Source organism: Nipponia nippon, unplaced genomic scaffold, assembly GCF_047370975.1.
Source record: "Nipponia nippon isolate SJK-2023a ecotype South Korea unplaced genomic scaffold, ASM4737097v1 scaffold_3, whole genome shotgun sequence".
Taxonomy (NCBI): Eukaryota; Metazoa; Chordata; class Aves; order Pelecaniformes; family Threskiornithidae; genus Nipponia; species Nipponia nippon.
Window position 1 is genome coordinate 39,956,587 of NW_028262347.1, and position 17,956 is coordinate 39,974,542.

The 17,956-nt window shown below is 47.1% G+C and overlaps 2 protein-coding genes across 2 annotated transcripts; one reads left to right on the forward strand and one right to left on the reverse strand.

Moving 5' to 3' along the window:
- Positions 1–1,143: 1,143 nt before the first annotated feature.
- Positions 1,144–6,563, reverse strand: LRRC10 (leucine rich repeat containing 10). Its single transcript, XM_087767851.1, has one exon. It carries the CDS (start codon positions 3,360–3,362, stop codon positions 2,526–2,528), a length of 837 nt encoding a protein of 278 aa, XP_087623977.1. The 5' UTR covers positions 3,363–6,563; the 3' UTR covers positions 1,144–2,525.
- A 1,663-nt stretch (positions 6,564–8,226) lies between these two features.
- Positions 8,227–16,922, forward strand: LOC104010999 (cathepsin E). Its single transcript, XM_009463197.2, has 9 exons — positions 8,227–8,282; positions 8,456–8,633; positions 10,974–11,091; positions 11,595–11,713; positions 12,143–12,342; positions 12,989–13,114; positions 13,807–13,951; positions 16,552–16,650; positions 16,743–16,922. Exons 1-9 carry the CDS (start codon positions 8,227–8,229, stop codon positions 16,920–16,922), a joined length of 1,221 nt encoding a protein of 406 aa, XP_009461472.2.
- Positions 16,923–17,956: the final 1,034 nt, after the last annotated feature.

A 17,956-nucleotide genomic window follows, 5' to 3' on the forward strand; every position in this document is an offset into this window, starting at 1 on the left:
GCTGCTTCGGGTTGACTTGGTGCATTTAGTGTGAGCCGTTTATTCCAGTCCTGGCTGCGTAGGTTTTGACTTGGGATCCCTGAAATAGGCTCTGAAGGTAAATGTTATCCTTCTCTAGTGATACTGGAGTATTACTAATTTTTTAATGATGAAGAGAAAAAGCTGAAAAGGAACCTTGGTCGGTGCCTAGAACTACAACTTAAGGGATTTTACAGCTTTTCACACCACAAATTTTACGTAGATAGGAGTTCTGCTGGGGGAGGGCGTGAGGGGCGAGAGAGGAAGATGCAGTTTGGGAGAGAGAGCGGCACCCTGCACAAAACAGCCTGTGTGACTGTGAAGTACTGGGCACAGGCTGACTTTACAAACACCTGTTGCTGTGATAGAGGGCAGTTAGCAGAAAATGTGTCAGGCTGCACTGCATTCCCGTTTTCTCCCCCCGCCGTTCATGTCTATTGTGGCCTACCTTTATGTTCTCTTTCCTATTGCAGTAGTTGCTGCAAAGGCAACATGTTTCTTAATTGGAGTAGTTTATGCTCAGGTCGTAAGGAAGTCCGTGATGCCTGCAGCAGTCTTCACGCAGATTCTTGATGACTGTAAGCAGCGACAAGCGGAGGCGCCCCATCTGCGTGGGAGCCCGTCGAGAGGCGCCAGCTGGGCACTGTGACCCTTCTGGCCCTTGCAAGTATCACGCAGCACCTTGGCAAACACCAGGGGAAGGCCGCCACAGCAGGAAGATAAACTGGAAATCAAGAAAATACCTGTGCAAACATTTTTCTCCCTTGGGTTTCCCGAAATGAAGAGAATCTGCTTACAGAACGCTCCTCCAAACTCTCAGAACAGGCTCTTTTCAGATCTCCAGAAGTGACAATACCGTGTAGAGTGCGCCGTGTTAAATACAAACCACTGACAAGCAGGTGAAAGCACCTCCTTCCCCACCCCCTCAGATAAATAAAGTACCGATCGGTTCCATAGGAGCTGATGAACGTTGAACTCGGATGTTAAAAAAGCCCCAAACTCTTGTCCTGCTGAATAATTGTGTTTTGTAGGAAGAAATAGTTGACAAGGTTAACAAGTTAAACAAGGTTAGATAAAGAAATTGGACACACGGAATTCAGTTAATTCCAAAGAAGGATGGCTTAATTCAGCGAGATGCTTGTACGCTTTATTTCATTTAATGAATAGTCGGCACGCTACGCGGGTGCCAGCCGGATCCAAATTCAGACTTCATTTAACAAGACAGCAAGTGCTAGCCGAGTCTGTATATTTCCAGATAATTTTTCAGGCATGTAAATGACATTAAGCAGTCACGAACTGGCATTGAATCAAACCTTTTCTGGGAAGTCAACTGCCGCTTCTGCAGGCTGCGCTGGTGAGACGGTTCCACTGACGAGCGAGGCGGAGGGAAGCGGCTGTTCTGTGCCACCAAGGGCTCCCCACCCTTCTTAAAAAAGCTGTCATTTACCACGCTCAATGATCCCTGCCATGGAATCAAAAGCTAAAAATGTCATTTTAAGTCAGATTTCTGTGTTACACAATTAAAGCAAAACATACGAAACAAACAAAAAAAAAAAAAAAGGAAGAATTCAATGTGTTTCCAAGGGGAATCTGAACCAGTCCAAGTTGCAAGCTGGAGAAATATGCAGCTGAAGTCAACTGAGTCAAGTTCGCCTCGCCTTCTGTGTGAGCCTGTAGTGGCAGGCTCCCAGCCCCGGGTTTTATTCATGCAAGTTTACCTTTGCAGCTCTCGTGGTTTCTCCGTTTTAGTCAGGCTTTGATTTTCTTCTTTTCTACTCGGCGTGTACAGCTGCCCTTACAGGCAGCGTTGTCCGTAACATTAAAAACTAACAGCGAAGCCTCTGGCTTCGCCATCGTTTACAGTGCTGCTTGGCAATAACAAAACAAGAGTGGTGGCTAATTTTCCAGGAAGAAGGCAGCAGTGGTAAGAGGAGAGCTCGCGGGTACGTACGTGCCGTTTCCTCAATAGTGCATCCAGGGCTCCGCTACCGCTTCCCACGCGGCCGGCAGGGAAACCTTCAAGCTCCTGCTGCTGCATTTCAGATCAGTCATTCGGGACAAACGCTGTGGGTTACTTCAGAGCTGTGACTCTCCGCAGCCATCACCTTGAACAGTGGCTTCCAGCTGAGCTCGGACACCTCAGCAAGGTGGAGGGGAGAAGAGCGAGCCCATGGGTAAAGAGCAGTGAGTCTGTGCGTGCTCTGTGCAGTCCACCCATGGAAAGCATCTAAACTGTGTCTTCATCTCTACCGCGAGCTCTGAGCGGTCCCCGCGTGGGAGGAGGGGGAAAGGGAGGAAGTCTTTGTTCTAGGGAGAGTGCGGGTGCTGCGCAAAAGGAGGTGGCTGCACAAGAGAGTTCTGCCGTCACCTAGGTCTGAACTGGTGCACCTACTCCTGAAGACTAGCCGGTGGCATGGTGCTCCCTGGACACCAGCAAGCAAGGGAGAGGTAGAGGTTGTTGGGTGGTGTGGGTGCATGGTGCCTTTGCCAGCATGGGCAGCTGAGCATCAGCAGGGCTCGTCTTCTGGCTCGGGCTTGGTGGCAGGAGGTGGTGATGGTTTCTCATTAAGCGTGATTTCTATCACCGCCCCGGACCGCTTGCGGGGTTCAGGGCTCTCCTCTGACCATCTCCCCACCCTGCGCACCCCTTTGGCCACCTTGGGTGCGTTCCTGCAGGGGTTGTGGTCGTAAATCACCAGCTTCAGGCTGGGCAGGTGAGCCAGGCTGGGGAAGAAGCGGATGGAGTTGCGATCCACGTCAATCACCTCCAGACAAGGCATGTCCAGGAGCACGGGGGGGAACTCGGACAGCAGGTTGCCCGAGAGCCAGATGGTGCGCAGCTCCTGCAGGCACCGCAGCTGGGCGGGGAGCGTGCGCAGCGCGTTGGAGCCGGCGTGCAGGGTCTTGAGCAGGCTGAGCTCGCACACCACCTCGGGCAGGCACTGCAGGCAGTTGGACTCGATCCAGAGGGTCTTGAGGTTCTGCAGGAGCCGGAGCTCAAGGGGCAGGCTGCAGAGCTTGTTGTTGCCCAGGTAGAGGATGCACAGCTGCTTCAGCGTGCACACGACGAGGGGCAGCGCTTTGAAATTGTTGAAGTCCAGCGCCAGGATCTGCAGGTTTTGCAGCTGCTCTAGCTCGGGGGGCAGATGGTTCAGGTTGTTGTCGCTCAGGTACAGCTTGACCAGTTCCCTAAAAGAGCAAATGTGCAGAGGCAGCCGCCTCAGCTGCCTGCCACTTAGATCCACCATTTTATCCACTGGCATCTCTTCTAGGTCTTCCAGGAGGTACTTCTGGCATTCATCGGAGGGCACAAAAGCAACTATGGCTTTCAGACTGTTGCCCATACCGGGACTTTCTTTGTTTGGGGATCGCCGGGACTGCAAGGGACAGGGGCCCGCCTCGGTCTTCCCCTGCTCTGCACTGGCCTGCCGGTAACTCCGTCTTCCCAATATAAGGCTGTGTTTACAAGGCACCAGCCATTAATCTCAAGGGCTCTGAAATGTTTCTGATAACCGAATGAGTGTTTGGTGACGGGGATTACGGACAGGATGACTTAGAGCGCAGGTCTCCCTCTCTCGCCCACGCTCCCACTCGCTCCCCCCCGCCCTGAAAGCATTCCTTCTCGCCTCTTCCCGCACGCTATAGATGTTCTCCTATTTTGCCCCAAACTGTCGTCCCGATGCCCCAGCCCCTCACCTCTCGCTCCAGCTGTGCTGTCTGTGCAGCTGGTGCTGGCGGCGGGGATTGGCTCTGGAAAGTAAACACCACAGAAGACCAAATTTTTAAACTCAAATGTTTAGCTTTCATGGAACTTTCAGCAGAAATGTCGGATGTAATCAAATTGTTGTTTAAAATACCTGTCAGGACTTGACTGACTTTCCAGACGAGTGGCACTTTTAGGGATTTACTTTGCAAGGTGCCAAATACATAATTTCAGAGTGTAACTTGCCACCCAGTACTTATCTTAAACCTTTAACACAAATACTTGGCAAACTGCTATCTTGAGCTGTTCTACTGTTTATGTTCCTAATTTAATGGTGTTTACTATAGCCTCTGGCACTCTTGACTGTGTAGGGCCTTTTTCATTATATGATGTTTTGCTTCTTGTCTGAATACCCGTTTAATACGCTTGCTATCACAACCTGCCAAGGCTGTTCTCCGGCCGCCTTCCGACTGTGCTACTGCAGTGCCTGTGTCCGTACCAAAACCTGGCAAGAAACTGCCATGAGTCTCCATCCCTGGAGGTATTTAAAAGAAGGGTAGACGTGGTGCTTGAGGACATGGTTTAGTGGTGGACTTGGCAGTGATAGGTTAACGGTTGGACTCGATGATCGTAAGGGTCTTTTCCAACCTTAATGTTTCTATGATTCTATGATTTAATTCCATCAAGATTCTCACTTGTTATGAGCGAGATAAATACGATGTTAAAAGTTTAGATGTGACAGTGTAAACTGTTCCACTTCTTCTCTCCGCAAGACCCATTGCTATCTAGGTCGGGAGCACCTCTGATTTCTAGGAGGAGCCTTCCCATGTGTAGGCACCTCTGCATACTTTGGCTTCTTGAGCTGCTGCTGTTTTAAGCTTTCTTGGGGATTGTCCCACCTGTGCCTTGGCCACGATCTTTGGGTTTGAAAGCTGGCAGAGTGTTTTAAGGTGAAATAGCCTTTCTGGCAGCTGGCTCTCTACTTTGATATCTACAGCTCACTGCTGTCATTTTCCACACTTACGCTCTCATTTAGGGAGGATACTTTCTTCAAACAATCTACAGTCGGTTTCTGGGCATTAAGTGCTACACAACCAAAATACGTGATTGCTGAGAGGCAGGTATTCTTGGAAAAACAAAAGGCAGAACAAACAGAAGACAGAAAAAAAGGCAATATCAAACAGTTAAGGTGGCCTCTGGATCTCTGGTCCAATCTGGTAATACGGGTTTGTATTACCATCACTTGCTTTCAAAAGTAAAGCAGCTCTTATGTATAGGCTCTTGTGTATTAGGCTATAGGATGCTTACGAGTCTCTTCCGAGTGGCTGTGGCATGCAGGATGAAGGATGGATGGAGGGTTTCCTGGGGGAGGAGAACAAAAGAGAGCGCATCTGGGGACCAGCATTGCAGCAGGATGGAGAACAGCAAGTGCTGCGACCTGAGCGCCATAAAACAGGTTTTGGACGGAGAAGCTGGGCAGAATATCAAGCCTGGAGAACAAAGATACGGTGCAGTCATCTGTGGCCATGCTGTGGAAGAGAGGCGCTGAAAATACTCCCTTTCATGTCAGAAGGCAGGACATGCTGGGCGCAGCGTGCCAGCGGCAAGAGCGGGTTGGCACTGAATGAGCATCTCAGAGTAGCCACTTCTTTACTGCTTTAACCCTACGCGCCCTGTCAGAGGACTGCTGTGGGGAACGTGTCATTCCTGGATTTCACAGGGCATCCTTTCCCAAGCAGTTACCCTGGAATGAGATCTGACTTTTAAGAAAATATTCCCATGGCCCTCAGCAGGTTTTTGTATTTCCATTTCTAAGCGTCTGCAGCACCTTCTAAAGGCAAGGTTCCTCGCCATGTCGAGACACTGTATGCTTCAGCTGTGGGAAAGCAAATGCATTTGATGTAAATAATAATGAATTTACATCCATGGCAAAGACACGTCCCTTGGACAAATCCCTTTGGATATCCTGCTGAGCAGAACAACATAAAAGCCTGAGTAAGAATATGTTAATAATATAGTTTAGGTACATTTTTCCTCTATAATCCATATGGCGAAAAGTAACTTTGCAATATACCTTATGTCTATAAACACAGATACGTATATATTTTTTTCTACTTGAATTATTTCTTCTTAATGAAACTTTTAAGCTGCAGACAACTATTTCTTAGGGATCCTCTGCATTGTAGTTTAATCATTATTCCAGCTTATCAAAAAAAGTCACGATGACCTTTTGTTGTTGCATTTTGTACCTCTGTTGGCTAAAGGAATGTCTGCTTGGAACACGCTGTGAGATCAGAGTATTTGGGAAAAAAATGACCTTCGTGTGGTGGGATAATAAAGGGCTACATCTGCAATAAAATGAACAATCTTGATCCTTCTGAGAATCAGTGACTCAGCGGAGGCCCTAAGGCAAAGGCAGTCTCCTCAGTAGATCTAGGGTGGTGTTTTGAAAGCCGCTTCACATCTTCAAAGTTATCCTGATGCCCTCCAACGTGAGCGTTCCTGACTTCCCAGAAGCATTTGTGGCATTTGAGGAAAAGTTCAAGCGATAAAGGCGCTCAGCACAGACGTTGTCTTGCTCTTGTCAAAGCGGCGCTGCCCTACCAGAGGGCACGACATCTGCTCCGCGTCGACTGGCGCGTGTAGGCTCCTCGAGAAACGCCTTTGCTTTCTGAAAGTTCACAAATGACCACAGCTATTGCTCACCGTTCTCACTTCCAGCATCCAGCTCCTGCAGCTCAGTGGCTGGGATGGCTGTGGCACAAAAAACATGGTTGCTGAGAACATGTGTAAAACCTCTGAGTCTAGAAGAAACAGGGAACACTGCTCAGAGCTAGACAATTAAAAAAAAAATCACAATAAAATGGAAATAAATATAAAAGCTGTGTGTTGTTATTCCTGCATTTTTGAGATTGTTTTTTTTTTTTTTTAAATAGAACATTAGAATAGAGATAGTGGTGCTTTTTCAGATCCAAAGCTCTGCACGCAGCTGTGTGATGACACCAGGCTCAGCCTTTGCTGAGAGCAGGTTGTGTAGCCCTCACAATTTTGGAGGTAAGTTTGAAAAAGCAAACCATGTATTTCAAAATGCAGGGGACGAATGAAGAGAGCTCTAAAATCGTTGATTTTTAAGCCTCTCATGCCCCTCCTTAATCAGCCTGACATAGCAAGGAAGGAGGCTTAAAGGAATAGTTTTTAAGAATGTCTTCAGTATGTGCTCATAATGATTTGCTTTATATTTATTTAAAGTCTGTGACAGGCATTTAGACCCCTTGTTCGCTCACAAATGCTGTGTGCTTAGTTTTTTCTGCTGTTTTTTCCTTGACTGGAGCATTGCCGCTGGAGCGGATGATGACTCCTGCCTCCTCCACGTTCTCAGCGTTCATTCTTTGCTACACACTGTCACACATCTGCTCTCTTTTGGAGGGGTTACTTAGTTCCAGTTCACCTTCGTGTGGTGAGCAGTCTATTTTAAATAAGCGATATATTGCAGGGGAATAATCAGTATTGCTCTTTTCCCAGCATCCTAGCTGGGTCTTTTGAACAAAAATGGCTGATTATTCAAATTTAGCCTTAATGTATGCTAGGCTGCAGTATGTAATTGCTCACCGCACTTTCTCGTGCCGAGGAAAGATTCAAAAAGTCTCGTAAGTAAATTGCAGACTCGGTGCTGAGCTTCCTCCCAGGCAGCTAATGGGTTTGGGGTTGCTCTCTGTCAGATCAGAGTCTCTTTTTGACACCATTATTTTTCTGCCAGCTTGATTTGAACCTAAGTGTCAGGCAGGGGTGGGAACCGCTAACCTCAGGACACTCGCAGGAAAATAAATCCAAGCGAGTGCTTCCAAATGTCTTGCTGAAATGTGTACAAAACCACTGGCTGTTTATTACCATATGTTGCAGCCTGTCATGTTTTTTACTTTTAGGACCCATTTTTTGGGGTGGCAATAACATTTATGTTTAGAATGGAGCTCTCCCGTAAATAGGGAATTAAACCTCAGTTGTTAGGGGATGACTTGTCACAACCCTATCAAATGTCCATCTGCTCAGCCCTGCTGAAATGCCTCCAGGTAAAAGGGAAATGGTTATATGTTATGTCCTCTTTCTCTGCGGTGGACACTTCTGGGCCTCTTGTCACTAAAGCGAGCTTGAAAAGCAGCTTACTTGGAGGGCACCAGGCAAGTCCTTGGACTGCCTCCTCTTCCCCATGCTAATGGGAGCAGAGCTCGCCTCATTTATTATATTTATGTAAAAGACATTAAGGATTGTTAGTAAAATGTTTGTTTGGTCTAGACTGTGCCCTGGTGATCTGTGCCTTAGTAGCTTTACTGGACACCGATATTTGCACAATCCAGCGGTTACTCTGAGAGCAAATTAATCGGTTTGCTGCCAAAGCACTGACCTCCTGTGATTGATTGACCTGGCGAGCAGCCCTCTGCTGACAACGGGGTATAAAAAAGGGACTTCTGAGTAAATGAGTGTCATTAGACTCCGAACCGCTTGGAGACATGAGGGTGATACTGTTGGCTGTGGTTTACATCCCCTTCACCGTGGCCATGGAACGGTAAGAAAACATGCCTAGCATCACTGACGCATGTCTCAGCTGGCTTCCTGGGGTTACTTGTGCTTGTTGTTACCTGAGATCTCAAAAAAGAAACAAAATTTTAAAAAAAGAGTATATGAGAACTCTAGAAAAGAGATCCGGTTAATTTTTGTGTGTTTATTTTATTTGCATAGAATCCCTCTCATTCGATTCAAATCTATTAAGAAACAGTTGAAGGAAAGGGGAGAATTAGAGGAATTCTGGAGGAATCACCACCCTGACATTTTTGCCCGGAGGTACCTGCATTGCTTCCCTGCAGATATTGCTTTATCAGTAGGAACCACTTCAGAAAGGCTGTATGATTACATGAATGTAAGTACAGTTTTGGTAACGCAATCATAAGGACTCGCTGTTCTCTTGAAGGCAGAATTTTTTTCCCAGCACGTTTGAAATCTAGTCCCTCAATGAAATTATAGGGCTTGAGATGGCTCGTTGCTCTACACTATAAATACTAGATCATAAAAAATTAATTTACCAGTCTGCAAAATAAAGCACATATGGATTTAGGTTAGCATGGGTGGGACCCGGGTAGAAAGCTGATGTAATCTATCAGCGCTAGTCCTGTGACAAGTTTTATTTGTGTATAGACATGTATTGGACTTGGTTGGGTCTCCAAGCAAATATGGAAGGTTTGCCTCTATCAGTCTTGGTTTGGGATTGGGTTTTTAGTAGCAGAATCGGATTACTTCGTTTAGCTATATTCTATTTATCAGAAACTTGGATATTTGTGTGTTATAAAAAATCCCCCAAATCTCATCTATTTGATCATGTAGAGTCATAAATCAGTGATAACAAAGACCAAGTAGAGTTTTTATTTTTCTTCTTTTATCTCCTGAGCTTAGGGTCTATTAAATATTTGAGACTGACCTGGGTCTCACACTAACCTGGCTGAATTTACCCTCTGAACTGAGAAAGGAAAAATATGAATTTCACTGGATCTCAGACAGGCAGGTCAGCGGGTCAACCATTTTGTAAACTGTCTTTCCTGGGTTTAGCATTTTGTTCGTTTGGTTGGTCTCTGTTTTCTATTTTATTCAGTTCTTCTGTTATGCTTATCTAAAGGAAAGCTAAGTTGCAGAAAGGTTGTGGAGGCTGCAGCTCAACAGGGAGGGGAAGGGAAAGCCAGATTAATTCAGCAAGAACTTCCTGACGCTTGAGGGCCATAAAGGAATGTGTCAAGAGGAGCTAGAGATGTGTGTGAAGAAGAACAAAGGAGACTGAAAAACTTCAGCCTGCTCTAAAGCTTATCAAAGAGGGATAAATATCAAAAAAACCCAAAGCAAAATCCACGTCCTCAGCATATCCAGCTAGCACAAGGAACAGTTTTGTGGAAGTTTCAGTGTGGTGTGTTTGGGGGGGTTTTTTGGGTTGGTTTTTTTTTTGGACCAACATGAGTTAGAGCTGCCTTACTTTACAGATTAATCAATAAAGGTTTGTTTAATACAGGAAGGAATAAAATCCTGCTATATAGTTGGATATTCTCTTAAATGGTGCGCTTGCTCGCCTTTTCATGATTATCTCATTCAGACTGTAAACTCCGGGGTCAGAAACCATATTCAGTGTATTATTTAACAAGTATGCACTTGAAGATACATATTCAAATATTTGTATTGCTACAAAAGGCTTGGCACTGGGTATTGCTTTTCTATCTGCATTTGAATTCCAGAAATGCCTCTTCCTAAAAATAGGTCTCTTAATGCTGAAGTGCTCTTCCAGGGCCAGATAGGGGCACTTAGACACTTGCATTTGGGATGTGGATAAGCTCTTCACTCCAGCATTCACGTGTTCACAGACTATCTCTAGCTTCAATTGGTATCCAAGGACGGTCAGTGGTTTCTTTATCCACTGGATGAACTTTGTTCCATACACCAGATACAGTCTCTGCAACAGAATTCATTTTTTAACTTGCTAATAGCGGCTAATTACAAAGGAAAAAGCCCACCCATCTGTGACAGCATTTGTGCCACAGGTTGTAGCGAGGTGGGGGTCGGTCTCTTCTCCCAAGTAACAAGCGACAGAACGAGAGGAAATGGCCTCGAGCTGCGCCAGGGGAGGTTTAGATTGGACAACAGGAAAAATTTCTTCACCGAAAGGGTTGTCAAGCATTGGAACAGGCTGCCCAGGGAAGTGGTGGAGTCCCCATCCCTGGAGGTATTTAAAAGACGTGTAGATGTGGTGCTTGGGGACATGGTTTAGTGGTGGTCTTGGCAGTGCTAGGTTAACAGTTGGACTTGATGATCTTAAAGGTCTTTTCCAAGCTAAATGACTCTACGATTCTATGATTTCTTACTGACATCAGCAGGGAGCTGCCTGAAAGCCTGCATGGTCGTGTAACAGCTTTGTCTTGGGGCTGACCTTGCCACCACTAAAGTCAGTGCAAGAGGGCTTGCCGACTTCATGGGGAACCTGACCAAGCATTTGCTTCAAAGGCTTTAAAAATGCTGCACTGTTATGCATGCAGCTGGAGTGAAATCTGCTGCCCGCAGCCACTTGCGGAGCCAGACACACTTCCCTGTGGCTTGCATTTACGTTTAGACGAAATTGCACCGAACTCCCTGAGAAAGCATTGTGTGATGCTCCCAAGTCTGCTTTTTCCTCAGGAATAGCTCACCGGGAGGCAGGCCGGGGCTGACCGGGTTTTTCCTCCTCCAGGCGCAGTACTACGGAGTTGTGAGTGTCGGCACGCCGCCACAGAGGTTCACCGTCGTGTTTGACACCGGCTCCTCCAATTTTTGGGTCCCTTCTGCTTATTGCATCAGTGAAGCATGCAGTAAGAAACGTCACCCTCCCTTATGCTCCTCGTGTCTCGGGTACCTTGGCCATTTCTCCTTTCCCAAGGAGCTCGCCTGCAGCTGGGATTTGGGAGGGGAGGATTTGGAGCACCCCCGAGGGCCGCTCTCCCCTCCCCATCCTGCTCCTCCGTCTCTGCCCCTCCGTGCTGCCCCGCAGCCAGGGCAGGCGCTGGCTGCAGCTGCCGAACATCCCTCCACACCACGAGGTGCCTGATGTAAAAGGCATGAAAATAAACCTGGGAGAGCTACAAATAGCCGTGGAAATGCCCATTTTTGTTTTGATTTGCCTTTGAAACCCAAAATAACCTCCGAGGTACAGAAAAACAGGGTTACCTGTCGGGGAACAGGCACCTCCATCAATGCCTTTCTTGTAAGACAAGCAAACATCTGCCTTGCCTGCATCTTGGCCAACTCTGCGTCGGGGAGCAGGCGCGGTGCCAGGACCTCCCCTCGGTGCACAGGTGTCGTTTGTTTTGTGTAGGGGTGCACCAGAAATTTAAGTCCTTTCTGTCGGATTCGTATGAGCACGGAGGGGAAGCTTTCTCCTTGCAGTACGGCACGGGACAGCTTCTGGGCATTGCTGGCAAAGACACGCTGCAGGTGAGACTCCGCCTAAAATGGGTGTCAGCCTCCAGGTCAACTGTTTTCAGGGCAGTTCAGTTACTGGCCTTGCCCTAGAAGACCTTACCTGGTTCAGGCAAGGGCAGGGGGATGTCCCACCAAGACAGGTGCTGAGAGGTGTGGGTGCTGCTCTGGCTTTGGGCTACCCAAATAAACCCCTAAGATTTTATTTTGCATTTCTGCTTCTCTCCTTGGGTCCTGTCCTGGGTTTATGAAGAAACATCCACAGAATTAAGGTATTAAAAGGAATCGGTGCAGCCTACCTACCAAACGGGCACCTGCTATGTTGATGCAAGTCACACAAGGATATCCAGGCTTTATAAACTGAATGAATCCATTGATATGGATCTGAAATGTGGCTAATTTCTTGTTACTGGCGGTGTCTTTACTTTCACTTGTACCAAACAGATAAGTAACATCTCCATCAAGGGACAGGACTTTGGCGAGTCGGTGTTTGAGCCAGGAACAACCTTTGCCCTTGCCCACTTTGATGGCGTGCTGGGCTTGGGCTACCCCTCCTTAGCAGTGGGCAATGCTCTGCCCGTGTTTGACAGCATCATGAACCAGCAGCTGGTAGAGGAGCCGGTCTTCTCCTTCTATCTGAAAAGGTCAGTCTTTAAAGTGACACTGCCAAAAAAGAAGCAAATCTATTTTAATTGTTGAGACAACCATGCATCTGTATAAGTCTTCAATTCTAGAAAGTAATTTTCCCCATTTGTTTGTTTGTTTGTTTGTTCGTTTTTTCAATTTGACACTGAAAAATATGGAGTGAAAAGGAAAAATGTGCTGGGGAGGAGTTATTCTTTTTGGAGCTGGTCATATAAGAAAAGCTCCCAGCTCAGACTCACCATGTCTGAGTTGCCAGAGGTTTCCTTCTGGCCAGTGGAGATGAACAGAAATGCTGTGCTACACCCAAGTAGCCACATTTCAGAAAATAAATGTTGTTACCCCATCTGGACCTAGCTGTAACTACACCAATTTATCTAGTGTTTATTCTGAGGTGAGAACAGCCACTGGCTCAGCCTGCTCCTGATGCCTGTCTTAGCCCTTGGCAGCCTACAGTAAGTCTTCTCAGAGGTTGTTTGGAGGCTCTGAGTTGGGATATCCACAGTTATAATTTAGAAATAATCCCTTTCAGCCATCCATATCTGAGTTTAGAAAGGGCTGTGGTTTGTCTTTTGCTTTTTAAGTGTAATCTCATTGGTACGTTCTGGGGCACTCCCATGTCTGTGTTAACCTGTCTTCTGCTTTCAGAGGAGATGATGACACCGAGAACGGTGGTGAGCTGATTCTGGGGGGGACAGACCATTCCCTCTACAAAGGTTCAATCCACTGGGTCCCAGTCACGGAGAAAAGCTACTGGCAAATACACCTGAACAAGTATGTATGTATCTACGTATGTATGTATGAAATACCTAGTGGAATCACCTCCCCAGGTAACACCTGCAGAGACAGAAACACCTAGCCATACAGATGCAGGAGGACTCGGCTGCAGTGTTTTACCCTTGTGCCTGTCAAAGAAGGGGTTCACCAGGATGAGACCGGGGCTTATTAGCTCTCTAAATCTGCTGTGACATGGGTAGCTGGTTTCTGGGAGAGCACGTTAGTATGTTTTAATATGATACACCACTGGTCAAGTTGACTCTTGGTGGACTATTCAGTTAAGAGGTTAAGGCACCCAGGAACTGAATCCAGCTCCAGGTCCTGCTCTCATCTTTCCTGTTGACCTTCGTCAAAGTAGTCAGCGTCCGTTCAGTCCTTCTTCTGCTGCACAGATCCATGAGGACACATACCTGTGGGTGAGGACAAATTCATCAGCAGGCAACAAATAATTAGGGTTGCAGGAGTCCTGAGAGAGAAAAGCGGTTCCACAAATGAGAAGTCTTCCTCATGCTGTTTCCTTTTATTATGTCCTTGTCTTTTAAAGATGTTGTTTTCTTTTAAGACTGGGAAAGCCTGGCAGCTAGTTTTAACTTCAGACCATACTCTGGTACTTTAGCTGGCAATAATATGCTTCTTCAGTCACAATGTATGTGCCATTTGCTTAAACATGCTTTGTTTTTCATTTGCAGCATAAAGATCCAGGGCCAGGTGGCATTTTGCTCCCATGGCTGCGAAGCCATCGTTGACTCAGGCACTTCTCTTATCACCGGCCCCTCTTCACAAATCAGGCGATTACAGGAGTATATTGGGGCAAGCCCGTCGCATACTGGAGAGGTAAAAACTATACAGCCAGAGAGGAAGAGAAACTGGTATTTGGTGCAAAGAGCTCATAGGGTGGGAAAAAAACTGAAATAATTGCTCAGAAAGGTCTCAGTGAAAGCCTTGTTTCCAGGACAGCACTGAACTCAGAGCCATGCTGGTTTTGACCCGTCTGCCTTGCTGCCCCAGCCCTCCTCCCGCATGTCCACCTCCTCTCCCATACTCACCAGTACTGGTGTGTAAGGAAATAATGGGGGCATCAGTTTGAGGAACTGATCCATACTCTGCATCAGAGAGAACTTTCTTTTGGAAACTCAGAGGAGCACTTCCTTTCAAAGCCCCTGGCTGTAGCCGTTGGCTCACTCAGGCCAGGAGGGGTGCAGTGCTGATGGCCAGCCCTGTCAGTATCAAATGGGAAGGGAAAGGTATTGTAGTTGCAGCCCCGCAATGGTTCCACCGACAGCATCTCTCACCGTCAGCTTGCAGCAGAGCAGGCGGTGTCGTGCTGGGGCTCCCGGGAGGGATGCACATCTGTGATGCTCACAATGCCGGCTGCGGGCAGGTGAGCCACGGGGTGCAGGACCTGCCTCTTATTCTCCCTCCTGAACCTTATTCCTCTGTCTCCTCGCTGGTTTTCCTCTCTTCCTTGCTGCTCTCTCCTGCGTCCCCGTTACTGACACTCCCCACCAGTCCACCCTGTCCCTGCCTGCCCTCTGAGGAACACCTCCACCTCCTCCAGCAGGCCAAAACAGCCTTGATGCATCGCTTCGTGGCCTCTGTGGCCCCACACCTGTGGTCCCCAGCCCCCCATGCCTCTTGGGGGGGCTTGCGTGAGCTGAGGTTCCTCAAGGTAGGTTAGGCTTTCCCACCGCCTTGCCTGCAGGCCAGGCTGGGATGTCTCTCTGCCACCCTTCGCATCTCCCTGCTGGCAATTTTAAGATGGCATGACCAAACCCTTGTAATGTCAAAAGCACTGAGATAACAAGTCTGAAACGGCTAAACCCACCTGCCTTCAGGGAGAGAGCAGCTTATTTTTACTGTGCCTTATTGCTGGCCCTTGGCTGACTCCCATGGCTAATTACCACGTCCCCACAGCTCCAGTCCCCCAAGTAAAGCTGCCGCGTATGGTTGCTGTTAACTTCGCGGTTGTCTTGATCCTGACACAAAACTGCACTTGGAAGAAAATGAAGAGTGTTACGGTCGCCCAGTGCACTGGGCAAAGATCAAAGTCACAAGTGGACTTTTAATCTGCCTCCTTTTGTAAGAGGAGGACTCGGAGCAGCAGCTGTGTAACTAGTGAAGCTTCTGATTCTTTCTCAATTAAACCTTAAATTTCATTTTTATTCAAATCTTCAGATACATGTCAAACAGTATGCTTTAATAACAAGTTGGTTTTGTAATGGTACATACTAATGGATAGAGATAAAATATGTATTTCCAGTGCACTTCTATTAGTGTAATATAAACAAGAAACAGGTCATTGCAGTATAAGTTCATATACTCCAGTGCTGACGTAAGAGCACTCAGCCAGCGTCTCAGATTCTGCAAAAAAACATCCTGAAAATAAGACTTTCTATGACCATTTTTGTAGCAACCACAGACAAGCTGAGTATATTGGCTCGAATCTATCCCAGTGTAAATGGGTGCATCCATCAGTCATTTTAGCAGAACTTTTATCTCTTTCCAGCAAGGATTAATTTGTTCTGGACGTACTAGCTATGTAAATGAATTATGTTTTGCTTCTCGTATGCTACAAACCATTATACTGGCCTTTTTACCTTTGCCCTCTGTATCCTATGGTTTATTTTGTTCTAATGGTATGACACCTGATAAGTATACACAAGATGTAGTGTGTAAACAACAAGAAAAAAAGTAGCTTCTTCCTTATAGGAAGCCTCTAAAACAATGACTTTAAACACTACAGTTTACAGCAAAGATCCCTCTGGGGCTTGGAGCATTCTGCAGTGCCATTTAACACGCCAGTTGTTTCATGAAATAACTAGAAAGGCCAGGAAATGGTCTTCTGTGTTACTGTAAGTGAATGCATTATTTATGGAAATTAATGGCCATGTCAGAGTTTAGTCCTTCTTCTGCTCTTTAAATACCACTCCAGGGCAGAGTATAAAGTGCCGTATTCCTCGCTGGCTTTTTTTCCCCACAACTATGATGTTACGGGAGGGATTGTGGTGAGCTGCAGATGCAGGGTGCTCCCTGCGTGGGCTGGAGGCCGCTCCCTCCACCCAGTCCCATCCAGAGCATCGGAGGACTTTTGCTCAGCAATAACATGGGTTCACTGGGTCTCACACACTCAGTTTTGCTTCCAAGTTGTACAGGGGGGACGTCAGAGTCCTCTTTCACCTTGTCCCTTTTGGGGCTTGCGAGGATTTTCATCAGCCCTGGGTCCCCAGAGGCTTTGGTGCAGTGGTCTGGGCTGTTAGGCTGGTTTGACCCAGTGCGGGAGCCGGGAAGCCGGAGGGCAGTGTTGGGCCATAAGTCAGCCTGATGCTGTTACTCTGCAGTAAATTCACTGTTAGTGCCGCAAAAGTCTTGCATTCAAAGGGCAATACTTAAAAAAAGGCAAACCAATCCCATCTCAACCAGTGTGTCGCATACAGTTTCTCGTAGACTGCAGAAGACTGTCCAGCTTGCCTCACATAAGCTTCACGATCAGACACCACGAGTACAAGCTGACAGCAGAGCAATACATCATAAAGGTGTGTATCCGTGGGCTCCCTGCTCCCCCGTCCCCGCTGCCCGAGCCGGGGCTGGAGCAGGCGGCCGCAAGGACATGTGCTTTCCTTTCCAGGAGTCTATTGAAGACGAAAGCTTCTGCATAAGCGGCTTTCAGTCTCTCGACATCACCACTCGCACCGGCCCGCTCTGGATTTTAGGAGATGTCTTTATGTCTGCGTTTTACTGCATTTTTGACCGTGGGAATGACAGAGTGGGATTTGCAAAAGCTGTTCATAGGAAGGATTACTACTGAGTCGCAATAGCATTTATACTGCCTTAACCCGACTGTTAATGTAATGATCTTCAATGCACATGTGAAGAAGGGCTTTAACTGAAACTCTGCACCTAAATGCAGTCATGTTTGGGCTTTGGGGTGATCCTTGTCCCAAATTATATAGTTTCGTTTAATCTCTATATGTTTGCAACTGAGAAACAATTTTTCCTGAATAACTGATGGACACCACAGCTCTCAGGATGAAATGAAAACAGCTCAGCACTCAGATTTGCAAAAGAGCAGGAAGGATAAAAATGCTGAACAGTGCCAGGCTGACAAGATAGCAGTTACGAGTGGGGGAAACTAATCCCAGCCTGGTCTGGTCTGGGTACACTTTTTTTTCTTGTGTGCTAGTTTCCACCTCATTTCCTACTGCTTTCCTTTTCCTCGCTATTTTCCACGGTTGGGGTTTTGTCCAACCTTGTTTCCTTAGTGCCATGCAAATTCTTTTTATATGGGCTTGCTCCAACCAGTTTATATAACAGGGGAATTTGGCTGATGCCTGTGTGGCCACTTATTTCCACTACTGCTCCTTGCATACAATATCCTGCTCCTTATGCCATCTCGCAAGCCTGCTTTTTCGCTTGGGTTCATTCTCACTTGACACTTTTTTTCCTCTTTTGGGTCTCGGTTGTTTAATGTCCATGTCTTAGGTCAGATGCTGCTTTTAGCATCTGACACCCCTGCCCCTTGGCAGCGTGGGCAGCTGGGAGCAGCATCTATTCGCATTGCACAAACCAGACCGCAACCCTTGCAAAGGGACCTGCAAAGGGACACCGCAGCGTCCCTCCACCTCAGATGAGTGACGAATCCGATGCGCCAGCAGTAGGCTTCTACTGCCCTTTCCTCAGCCACTTCTTGCCGGCAGCAGCAGCAGCTTCAGAGCTGGCAGGGGTGTGAAACAGCCACAGGTAGCTGCACTGATTTGGCAAAAGAAGATTCATCTAAATTATACCCATTGGAGTATTTGTTCGGATTGCTAAAGCTGATACTGCCACCTTACATGCGAATAA

Excerpts from the sequence above, each read along its gene's own strand:
- LRRC10 (XM_087767851.1), bottom strand. The coding sequence starts at position 3,362 with ATGGGCAACAGTCTGAAAGCCATAGTTGCTTTTGTGCCCTCCGATGAA.
- LOC104010999 (XM_009463197.2), top strand. The coding sequence starts at position 8,227 with ATGAGGGTGATACTGTTGGCTGTGGTTTACATCCCCTTCACCGTGGCC. Across the intron at positions 11,092-11,594 it reads TTGCATCAGTGAAGCATGCA|GGGTGCACCAGAAATTTAAG; the intron begins GTAAGAAACGTC and ends TGTTTTGTGTAG. Across the intron at positions 13,115-13,806 it reads TGGCAAATACACCTGAACAA|CATAAAGATCCAGGGCCAGG; the intron begins GTATGTATGTAT and ends TTTCATTTGCAG.